At 36.8% G+C, this 11,538-nt stretch overlaps 2 protein-coding genes across 2 annotated transcripts; both read right to left on the reverse strand.

Annotated features, from left to right (window-relative positions):
* Nucleotides 1-876: 876 nt before the first annotated feature.
* On the reverse strand, nt 877-2,764 carry LOC113016784 (granzyme E-like). Its single transcript, XM_080296880.1, has 5 exons — nt 2,618-2,764; nt 2,138-2,297; nt 1,825-1,957; nt 1,434-1,658; nt 877-1,345 (listed from the first exon to the last, which is right to left on the reverse strand). The coding sequence occupies exons 1-5, from the start codon at nt 2,751-2,753 to the stop codon at nt 1,181-1,183; spliced, it is 819 nt and encodes a 272-aa protein (XP_080153006.1). The 5' UTR covers nt 2,754-2,764; the 3' UTR covers nt 877-1,180.
* A 6,787-nt stretch (nt 2,765-9,551) lies between these two features.
* On the reverse strand, nt 9,552-11,237 carry LOC113016786 (mast cell protease 1A-like). The gene is made up of 5 exons (XM_026159917.2): nt 11,029-11,237; nt 10,768-10,927; nt 10,444-10,582; nt 10,058-10,273; nt 9,552-9,941 (listed from the first exon to the last, which is right to left on the reverse strand). Exons 1-5 carry the CDS (start codon nt 11,084-11,086, stop codon nt 9,804-9,806), a joined length of 711 nt encoding a protein of 236 aa, XP_026015702.2. The 5' UTR covers nt 11,087-11,237; the 3' UTR covers nt 9,552-9,803.
* Nucleotides 11,238-11,538: the final 301 nt, after the last annotated feature.

An 11,538-nucleotide genomic window follows, 5' to 3' on the forward strand; every position in this document is an offset into this window, starting at 1 on the left:
TCTGCCAAGGGGACAGGACGACTGATCCGTGTTAAGGACAGAATGAATGGGGCCATGTATCATGAGATTTTGAGCCAAAACCTCCTTCCATCAGTGAGAACTTTGAAGATGAAACGAGGCTGGGTCTTCCAACATGACAATGATCCAAAACACACCGCCCGGGCAACAAAGGAGTGGCTCCGTAAGAAGCATTTGAAAGTCCTGGAGTGGCCTAGCCAGTCTCCAGACCTCAACCCCATAGAAAATCTGTGGCGGGAGTTGAAAGTCCGTGTTGCTCGGCGACAGCCCCAAAACATCACTGCTCTCGAGAAGATCTGCATGGAGGAATGGGCCAAAATACCAGCTACTGTGTGTGCAAACCATAGTAAACGTTTGACCTCTATTATTGCAAACAAAGGTTATGTTACAAGGTATTGAGTTGTATTTTTGTTATTGACCAAATACTTATTTTCCACCCTGATTTACGAATAAATTCTTTACAAATCCTACCATGTGGATTCATGGATTTTTTTTTTTCACATTCTGTCTCTCACAGTTGAAGTGTACCTCTGGTGCAAATTACTGACCTCTGTCATCATTTTAGGTGGGGGAACTTGCACAATCGGTGGCTGACTAAATACTTTTTTGCCCCACTGTAGATTTTACGTTGGCTTAAACTTGAATGTTTTAAAATAAAATGTTACAAATATAAATTTTTTGCTCAATTCATAATATTATCCTAAACATGTACAAATAAGCTCCCCTAAATAGTTTTAAATTCAACTTCATTTGTGGTAATGAAAGTTAGTGTCTGATATATCATTCTTGTCGAAGGAAAACAGGGGGTCCCAAGTACTGAGAAAATGCAGTGGGAAAGCTTTAAAAGCAAATATCACACACCTTTGATATACTTTATTATTATTTATTTAGAGCAAAGTAGTACCATATCCACACATGTCACATCTAAAAAAGCTCAATAACTGGATACAGAAAAATATGCTTTAAAAAGTAATCACAATAACACTTTTTTTTTGCTGTATGATGTTACGTTTTTGTTTTTGGGTTGTTGTTTTTTTATTTTGTCTTTTTACAGTGATTGGGATAAGTATTTTGGGGATTGAACCTTATTCTAATCTCATTTAAGAGCGATTTACTTCAGTGGTGCAAATATTGTGACATGATCCATCACGCATTCGACGTATTAGTATTTCCCATTACCATTGATTATGGAATTGATCCATACTTTGTAGGTGGGTATCTTAGTATACCTATGGATTGATGAAGCACTGGGAGTTGGGCTACTGCTGGTGGACACCACCCCATATGCCTTTCCATCTCCACAGACTAATGGACCACCAGAGTCTCCCTGAAAAGCATTAATACATGTGCAAAAAAATGATCGTTTCTGACTAAAAGTTAAATTTTTTCATGTTACGTTACAAAAAAGTACTTACCTTGCCTGGTCCAGTCTCGCCCTTAGAGCAGTAAAACATTTCCATAGCACACCTCTCATCATCAGTCAGGGTTACATTAGCTTCCAGGAGTTTCAAAGACATATGGCTTCCTTCTTTTGTTCTTCCCCAGCCAGAGACGACACATGATTGTGGCAGAGAGCCATCGCCATGGTCTGCGAGAGCAATGGACTTCACTTTATCGTTAAATTCTGCCTTGGACTTCAACTTAAGGAAAGAGCAGAGATTAAAAAATGGTTTATTAGATATTAGAATTATAGCATTTTGATGCTTATCTAAATTAAATATATTAAATGATAAATCATTACAGTAATTAACCATTATTACTTATGGCATGTTATTAAGCACAAATGAAGTCATTTGCTTCTCCTACCTTAAGGACCATTATATCGTTTTCAAAAGTATTTGCATCGTAGTCATCATGAGGAAAGGCTTTCTCCACATGCAGGTGTTGTACACCATTCATATCATGGTAATTGTGAAGACCCAGGAATATTTTGTACGTTCTGAAATACAATAAGAGCAAAACTGTTAAGTGACAATGAAGAGATTATTTATTTATATATTGTGTTCAATAAAATAAACATATATGGAGCCATCATAAAACATATTTCCCAGTTTCAAGACTTATCTTATTAGGGGCATTAGAATCTCTGGTAGTTAAACATAAAGTGTGTTTAACCTACTCAGCATGGCAGTGGGCTGCAGTCAACACAAAATTCTCATTCAGAAGGAAGCCACCACAGTGTCCTGAATGACCATTTGCCTTGTTCTGCTGTAAAAGCACCATGTACGGTCTGCTATGTGGCACGGTCTCATGGCCACCGATGATTTCCCCTGTGTGGACTGAAATAAAAATCAAATACCTTATAAAACAAAAACATACTGTCTTATAGTTCAGACATGATGCAATACATAATGGATGCTTTGATGAAGGCACACTATTGGGGGAGCCCCTGTATGCCTTTATGAAACTCTGTGAGGACAGAACTCAATGTGTCTTCACCAGTTCTGCTTCATAACCAGTGGTATTCCATAATATTTATCTGTATGCTATAAATTTATTTATCCATCATATAACTTATTCTATGCAATCACTGCTGCACAGAGGCAAAGCAGATCTCTTCATGAATTACATAATATAATACATCTATCTGTAATCTTACCTTGATCATGAAGAATCAGCAAAACAGTGAGTATTGCCAGGTTAAAGTGGGCAAACATGATGAGACAAAAGGCAGGCTGAGATCCTGAAGAGCAGTGGGACACATCACTGACAGCTTCACTCTTTAAATACTTCATTATATTTGAGACAGAAGGACGTCCTTGTGTTATTTGCATATGCAAATGATGTGGCCTTGAACCACATAAGGAACACCTCCACAGCCTGACAAAAACTCTTATTTTCATAGTATTACATTACATATATATATATATATATATATATATATATATATATATATATATATATATATATATATATATATATATATATATATATATATCCATAGGTCCCTCATCCTATTCAGGCATACATGGTTATGGCATACATGGAACGCCATAACCAAGTGGCCGGCATAGTGTACAGGAACATCTGTGCCGAGTATAACCTGGAAGTCCCGAGGTCAAAATGGGAGATGCCCCCAAGGGTGGTGGAGAATGACCGAGCTAAGATCCTGTGGGACTTCCAGATACAGACGGACAAAATGGTGGTGGCTAACCAACCGGACATAGTGGTGGTAGACAAACAGAAGAAGACGGCCGTAGTGATCGATGTAGCGGTTCCGAATGACAGCAACATCAGGAAGAAGGAACACGAGAAGCTGGAGAAATACCAAGGGCTCAGAGAAGAGCTCGAGAGGATGTGGAGGGTGAAGGTAACGGTGGTCCCCGTGGTAATCGGAGCACTAGGTGCGGTGACTCCCAAGCTAGGCGAGTGGCTCCAGCAGATCCCGGGAACAACATCGGAGATCTCTGTCCAGAAGAGCGCAGTCCTGGGAACAGCTAAGATACTGCGCAGGACCCTCAAGCTCCCAGGCCTCTGGTAGAGGACCCGAGCTTGAAGGATAAACCGCCCACAGGGGCGTGCTGGGTGTTATAGGTAGTAGTTGTTTTCTGGCATAAACAAATTGTGGTGAAAGGCCTGAGAATATAAATGAAGAAGGTCGATCTTGTAATTTTGATGCAGTACACCAACTGCTGGCATTATCTGGCAAGTCAGAAACAACCTAACCTGCAAATAGGGTGCTCTTTGTCTATGTGGCCATCAGTGGTTATGTGTGCAACTGGAAAAATAGCTGAGCTGGTAAAAGCAATGCAGACTTTTGAGGTAAGTAAGATCATTTCTGATAAATTGTCAGAAGTTGGATGTCTGTTTAGTTCATGGCATTCACGGGCCACTGTATGTCACTAAGGCCAAATTCAGCAGCCTGGTTTCAACTTCAGCCTATAGCCATTTGTCACGAATCTTCCGATTCTCTCTAGTGCTTTACTGGTACTCTCTGCTGCATTATCTAATAAAGACAAAAACATAAAAAAAGGAAAACTGAAAGCCTTCTTTCAACAACAGCTTGTGCTCCAACAATTATATCACATATTATTAAGAAAGTTTTAAATAGTTTGACAATATAAGTGATGCAGCAGTGTCAAAGAAGCAAGTAATGATGTCAGGAGTGTGTAAAACTATACATTACTATCAGCTAGCTAAAGATACTTTGTCCTTCAAGCTGTTCTTATCTTTGCACAAGACAATCATAGTTTACTACATATACTGAATTTACTATAGTCATTGTTTAAATGATTGTTTATGAGAATGAATTGTTAACATGAATGTAAATCTGATACGACTGTTTGTGGTTCCAAGAATTGTTTTCAAGAAAGCAGTTATGAACAGATCTATGCCATGAAAACTTTCAGTCCACCGATCTATTCAATTCAATTCAATTCAATTTTATTTATACAGCGCCAAATCACAACAAAAGTCGGCTCAAGGCGCTTCATAGATACAGAGAAAAACCCAACAATCACATGACCCCCTATGAGCAAGCACTTTGGCGACAGTGGGAAGGAAAAACTCCCTTTTAACAGGAAGAAACCACCGGCAGAACCAGGCTCAGGGAGGGGCGGGGTCATCTGCTGTGATTGGTTGGGGTGAGAGAAGGAAGACAGGATAAAAGACATGCTGTGGAAGAGAGACAGAGGTTAATAACAGATATGATTCAATGCAGAGAGGTCTGTTAATACATATAGTAGTGAGTGAGAAAGGTGACTGGAAAGGAAAAACTCAATGCATCAGAAGAGGGGCCTGAAAACTGAAGGCTCTCCCTCCCATTCTTCTTTTAAATACTCTAGGAACAACAAGTAGGCCTGCAGAGCGAGAGCGAAGTGCTCTAATAGGGTGATATGGTACTACAAGGTCATTAAGATAATATGGGGCCTGATTATTTAAGACCTTGTAAGTGAGGAGCAGGATTTTGAATTCAATTCTGGATTTAACAGGAAGCCAATGAAGGGAAGACAAAACAGGAGAAATCTGCTCTCTTTCTAGTCCCTGTCAGGACTCTTGCTGCAGCATTTTGGATTAGCTGAAGGCTACCAACATATACAATAATAGATTACCATGTACTTTCAAAATGATGAAGACGAATAGTCACTTCACACTATTAAAACCAGCAGTTACTATAAGAAAGAATCAGTGTGAGTTTTACTAAATACAGAAGTGCTGAAGACCAAAACTTGTGGGATGTCTGAAAGAAAAAAACATCATAGTTAACACAAGTAGACCACAACACTAACACTCTCCACCCAAGAGTGGTCCACACACCAACTGAGCAGCGCTTCACTAGCTTATATACTGCTGGGTGGCTGACTGCTGAATGAAGCCACCTGTGCACTGTCTCGTCAGGAGAGATGGATGAGATATGACACACCCACGCAGCACACTGACCTGCTAAAGCGGTAACATTATATTACAATTTAAGTGATGTGGTACTGCTTATACTGCCTAAAGTATTTTCAAACAGTACTTGTAAGCCCATTTCCTGGTGACCTGAAATATGGTTTTGACTTGCTGTGAACAGTCATCTAATAGGATTTTAAGAGTGTATCCATAAAAACTCAATATTCAGATAGACTACACATTTTTGTATATTTCTAATCTAAACAACAAGGCAAAGTAACAGACATAACACCCAAAATTCTGCATATTCTGTCTTTTACATGAGCTATCCATTTAAGAATAATAAAGGCCTGTATTCAATACTATTTAGCTTAGTAAGTTACATTTTTTGATATGATATGATTACACATTTATTGGGGAGAATATGTACCTGACTCAAATGATCAGTTACTTCTCAATTTCAGTTACTATTTTTTTGTTTTGTTTCAGGTGTTAGAAAAGTAATCAACCAAAATAGAAATTTGTGAAACATAGCATATTTTTTTAATATCACTCTACACTTGCTACTCTGAAGGTCTATTTTAAACCTTCAGTCTTTCTACTCATTTATCTGTTTATGTATGTGAAGTAATGCGTTCATCCATCCCATTCTCTTCTTTGGCTTGCGTATGATTTTAATTTGTTTTAAATATTAAAGTTTCCTCTATTTTTGCCCATTATCTATACATGTACATATGTATGTGTATGTATATATATATATATATATATATATATATATATATATATATATATATATATATAAAATGCAGATTGTTCTATGATTCATTTGAACTTCAGTTCTTATCTCAGTCTTGTGTAACTGGTTGAAATGTTCCTGCATCTATCAATGTGCCTGCAATTTGCAAAAAGCAGAGATTACTATCATAAACCATTTCCTCTGCATGATTGTGTAAAATCTCAGTATTTTACACGCAAATTTCTTTGAGGTGCTATTACGTGTTTTACTCTTTTTTTTTTCTTTGATGTAAAAGCGCTTGAACAGTTGCACCTTTTCTCAGACGGTTTAAAATGTAACAGTGGATACTGCATTAAATGTGGTGAGAATCAACTACTTTCAGAAGGCTTATGTTGATGCAGGAAAATCCTTTTGCAGCACATAGTGCTCAAAGCGAAAGGGCATGCACATTTCGGTCATTGGCTCTTCTGCTAAGCATTGACAACAAAACAGGGAGACCTATATGATGTAGCGTTTTTTTTGACTTGCTGCATAGTCATAAAGAGAAAATTATGCAAATGATTTGTGCCCAAGATGATTTATCCTCAGTGAACCAAGTCATTTTTCATTTTGTAGGTATGCTGTGGCAACCTACAAAATGAAAATGCAACCTACAAAATGAAAATGTGCCCAAATGCTGACTATGCTAAAGTGATCACTTTTCTGGTGCATTATCTTTTTGTGGCTTCTTATCATTTTATCGCCACTGTACTCCAATCAGTGAAAAACAACTATGCAGAAAAGAAGCCTTTCTGCACGCATCACTGTGATGAAGAGAGATATGCTGTGAAACGTTTGTCATAGAGCTCCTAAGCAATGAAATGAGCTGGGGATGATAAAAGATAAACAAGCAGTTGTGCACAAACGTTCAGAATTTTGATGGTGGTTAAAACCTACTTTGCAGCGGTTTCACTACCAGCCAGTATGAGAAAGAATCCCCTGAAAATTAGGTGAATAGGAAACTACAGTACTGCAAGAAGCAAAGAGTCAAAGCAAGCAGAAATAAATTGACAGCTCTTTAGAATTCATGCATCAGGTATCAGACATGCAGTGTCCAGGTTCCTGTTTTCAGAAAAGATTTGAACGTTAAGATGGACAGGAGGAAGGCATAAGAAAAAAAGAGAAAGAAAGAAATATACAGGGCAGACGTGAATTGAAAACACTGGCAAAAGCACACTCATAGACTGTTTACATTGTTGTAGCTTATGTTCTGTGAAATCAGTGCAGGTATGAAGGGTTTCTGAAAGGTTTCTCCAAACCATTTAAGCAACTGAAATAATTTTGGACTTTTTTTTTAATGTTTCTAGACATATTTTTATCCGCTATAACAGGTACATTCCAGGCAGTCCAGGTAGGTATGTTACTGGTTATCTTTCAAGGGTACTTAGATGGAAAATGGTAGAAAAGGCACTCAGATTTGTACTTTAGTCACAAATATTTCGTTTTGGGTTTTTTTTTGTTGTTATTGTTTTTTTTTTTATATTTTTTGTTTTGTTCTTTAAATTTGAATAACCGTCATTGCACAGTAGCAAGGACATTTTACTACCACTGTTCTATCGAAATTTAAGGCGAATGTCCTCATATGTGGATCTCATCTTTCTCAGACACAACAACAACAAAACAAAAAAAACAAAAACCGATCTAATTCTTTTTACATTCATCAGGTCTCAATCAGCCCAAATAGCTAAGAGAACTTGCAAAAAAAATGCATGCCATGAAAGAGTTCGGGTCTAAGGGGGTTAAACTGCTGCCATCTTGTGGTTACATTTGGCTATTGTGCTTATGAGCAGGATTAAATCTGCTTCAATACAGCCAGGGTTCTTGTAATAATAACTATAAAGAGTAATAATAATGATAATAATAGTATGTAGCAATTATTTAATAGTATTGCTATTCAAAGGCTCTGATGACATTGGAAACTGCTGGAATTTTGTTTGTTTGTTTGTTTGTTTGTTTTACAGGAATAGACCAGACCGCGTGTAAACTCATAACCTATTCACCAGCTCCATGCTCCAATTCAACAAACCCTCAGCTGTCCATTGTTCTTTCTGTCTACTCTGATCTCTGAGGTAAGAAAGCTGCTTTTCGTTGCTCTGACCTCAGTGAGTGCGTCCTCTTCTGTAGGTGGTGCTTCAGCACCCTCCAGTGGGTGAAAAAGGTAATGCACGAGCATGAAGCGTTTACAAATAAATAAAAAAAAATGCATGACTACAAAGACTTTACATAACTTTCTCTGGCATTTATCACATATTAATCCATGGATGGATAGATATTAATGTTTTTTTTATTAATATGCATCTTTCCTGTGAGCCGGTACTAAAATAAAAAATACGTATATAGTATGCATTTTATGTACATTTTCTTTGATATATATATTTTCACAGACAGCTATTTTATTTATATTAAAGCATTTTTTTAAACATGTCCCCATGTCTATGGTATAATTAATTTAAGATCATTTATGTGCATATGCAGTGATCTACTGCTCTAGTCTAATCTGCATTACACTTTATGGCAGGAAGAAACTGGAGGATCAGAATCAGAATACTTTTATAATCCCTAAGGAAACTATGTGCGTTACAGTTGCTCCAAGACAGTAACAGTAAGAGACTAAACTAATTAAATAATACAATTTATTGCAAAGTTTACACATTTAAGAAATAGCACTAATATATAGAAAGCAATCAATTATAAATTAATGACTTTTAGCTGTAACCTGTGAACTTTGTCATTTGTTATTTTACTGTGGAGCGTGTGCAAAACTAGATGGAGTGAGATACACAACGATTCATTTAGTCATAATGTATACTAGTAGTTAGGGCCATAAATATTTTGACCTCATGCCCATGTGAACTTCGATTTGAACTTCAGCAGATCATCTTGACTATGTCTAGATTCCTAATGCATTGAGTTGCTGATGGCTGATTAGATGTTTGCATAAATGAATAGTTGAACAATTGTGCTCAGTGAGTGTACATGTTCATAAAGTGTTTTAAAAGAGAAAAACCTGATGGTGGCTCTAAAGGCAAGCTGAAATGATCACCAAATACATTCTCAGTGTTACTTAGGTCATATGAGACATCACGGATATACAAAGTGTTGGATGTGTTTATTTGAACAGCCAGTGTACTGTACCTCATATCAGGTCATTTAATGATATATATCATGAACTATGTAACCTGAGTAATTTTTTTCAGATCCCAACCTGATGTCTCCATTTAACAATATGCTTTTGTGATTCTGTTCCTGTTTGTTTCACTTGTAATGCATGCTTTAGCTTACATGTTTAACATCAAGTGCCTTTACAATATATTTCCTGATTTTTGTTCATATATCTAGGAAATATATATGTTTACATTGACTTAAAATATGCTGCATAATCATGTAAAATATGTTTTGTTTGCATTGCTATTAAGAAAATAAGACATCAAAGAAAAACAGTTTATTGTCTCATTAAATGTTACAAACAAGCATAACGGCATGGGTTCTCTTTGAATCTACTCTAACAGAAAGGCAAAGCAATAATTGATTATTACTGTTTTTAAGAACATGAAATGCAGTATCAGTATATTAGGTCACAATGATATCTTGTCTGTTAGGCAGTCTCAGTTCAGTCTAAATATTGATATCTCAGTCATCAGATGTCTTAGCGATCTGAGGTTTAAATGTATTATGACTTTCACTTATGTTTTAGTATGCAGTCAATCCAGTCTCTGTATTCAGGTATCATAGTATAACTGTAGGTGTTTTGCTTGCTGGCAGACACCACCCCATACGCCGTTCCACATTCACAGACTAACGGGCCACCAGAGTCTCCCTGGAAGTACAAGCACAGTATGTAGTTATTGTGATCATAAGTGAACAATGAGCTAATTATCAATGCTGATCAATGCTCTTTTTTCTTTCTTGTTATAAGATGCAAAATCTACTTACGCTGCTTGGTCCAGTTGTACCTTTAGAGCAGTACTTTTTTTCCTTAGCACACAACTCATTGTCAGTCAGGTTCACATTGACTTCCCGGAGTACATCAGATGCTTTACCATTCTCTGTTTTTCCCCAGCCAAGGACTGCACATGACTTTGGGACATCATCACGGCCTGCGAGAGTAATAGATGTCACATTCTCGTTGAACTTAGCCTTGGGATGCAACTTCAAGAAAACGAGAAATAAGAGAATTTTAGTATCAATATATACAGTATATAGATTAACAGCTGTTTGTTGATGACTGAGCTTTTCCTAATATAATAAATGAAAGTTGATTATAGCTCAAATTAATAATAATCTTTTTGTCAAATACAATTATTTTGGTCTTTATTTACCTTAAGAAGCATTATGTCATTTTTTAAAGAAGTTTTGTTGTAGCCTTCGTGTGGAAAAGCATTTGTCTCATCCACAGTCACAGTCTGTACTTTTCTGTGATTTTTGTAATCATGAAGTCCCAGAAAGACTTTGTACAATCTGAAAAATAGGGGAAAAATATCTTGAAACAATAAAGATAATAATTTTTAGTATTAACAAAAGAAAAGATAAATCCTTCATGAAACCTACATCGCAGTCAAAGGTTGTGGCTTGAAGTTGTGTAACTTTAGCATTATTGTGGCCACATAATTCATTTTAGATAAACATGAGTGGGTTAAACTCACCTGGCTTCGCAGTGGGCAGCAGTCATCACAAAATGCTCATTTACAAGGAAGCCATCACAGTATGTTGTAATACCATTTGACTTGTTCAGCTCCAAAATCACCATGTACGGCTTGCTATGTGGTGCAACCTTATGGCCACCCACGATTTCTCCTGTATGAACTGGAGAGAAAAAGGTTTTCATATTCTATGCATCAAAATCTTAACTTCATGGACTCCGTTTTGACTTTGTATAAACGTTTGTGCTATGAAAAGAGCCTTACCTTGATCATGAAGAGTCAGCACGAGTATCAGTGCTGCCAGGTTACAGTGGGTAAACATGGTGAGATCAAAGTCAAGGTGAGTTACTGAAGAGCAATGGGGCACTTCACTGACACTTCAGTCTTTAAATGCTTCCTTATAATAAAGGAGGAAGTGTTTGTGTTTTTGTAAATGCAAATGATGGGGTGTCAAACCACATTTATAAAGAGATCATCTCTGACACCTCCAGAAGCTGAAAAAAAGTGTAGCTTATTAAATGTAGCTCATTAGTCTTAGTTGGAGTCTTTAAGCAGGCTTATTAGTAATATCGTTCTAACAAGGGTCACATTATGCATTGTTATAGATTCAAAATCTTTCAATAAAGCTTAAAATAAATCAAATCAAACAAAACAAAAAGGTGAATATAACATGGCTTTTTGTTGAGATATTGTGAGACAGGCTTTGCTATAAATTGGTCCAAGATTCAAGTATATGACTTGATAGAGTCAACTCACAGTACAAACTCTATGAAC

Source organism: Astatotilapia calliptera, chromosome 23, assembly GCF_964374335.1.
Source record: "Astatotilapia calliptera chromosome 23, fAstCal68.1, whole genome shotgun sequence".
In the NCBI taxonomy this organism is placed as follows: Eukaryota; Metazoa; Chordata; class Actinopteri; order Cichliformes; family Cichlidae; genus Astatotilapia; species Astatotilapia calliptera.

What these genes read in the sequence shown, in the direction of transcription:
- LOC113016784 (XM_080296880.1), bottom strand. Translation starts at nt 2,753, where the DNA reads ATGAAGTATTTAAAGAGTGAAGCTGTCAGTGATGTGTCCCACTGCTCT. An exon ending in GCTGATTCTTCATGATCAAG is followed by an intron (nt 2,298 to 2,617) that starts GTAAGATTACAG and finishes TTTTTATTTCAG; the next exon opens with TCCACACAGGGGAAATCATC. An exon ending in GCAGCCCACTGCCATGCTGA is followed by an intron (nt 1,958 to 2,137) that starts GTAGGTTAAACA and finishes ATTGTATTTCAG; the next exon opens with AACGTACAAAATATTCCTGG.
- LOC113016786 (XM_026159917.2), bottom strand. Translation starts at nt 11,086, where the DNA reads ATGTTTACCCACTGTAACCTGGCAGCACTGATACTCGTGCTGACTCTT. An exon ending in GCTGACTCTTCATGATCAAG is followed by an intron (nt 10,928 to 11,028) that starts GTAAGGCTCTTT and finishes TTTTCTCTCCAG; the next exon opens with TTCATACAGGAGAAATCGTG. An exon ending in GCTGCCCACTGCGAAGCCAG is followed by an intron (nt 10,583 to 10,767) that starts GTGAGTTTAACC and finishes CCTATTTTTCAG; the next exon opens with ATTGTACAAAGTCTTTCTGG.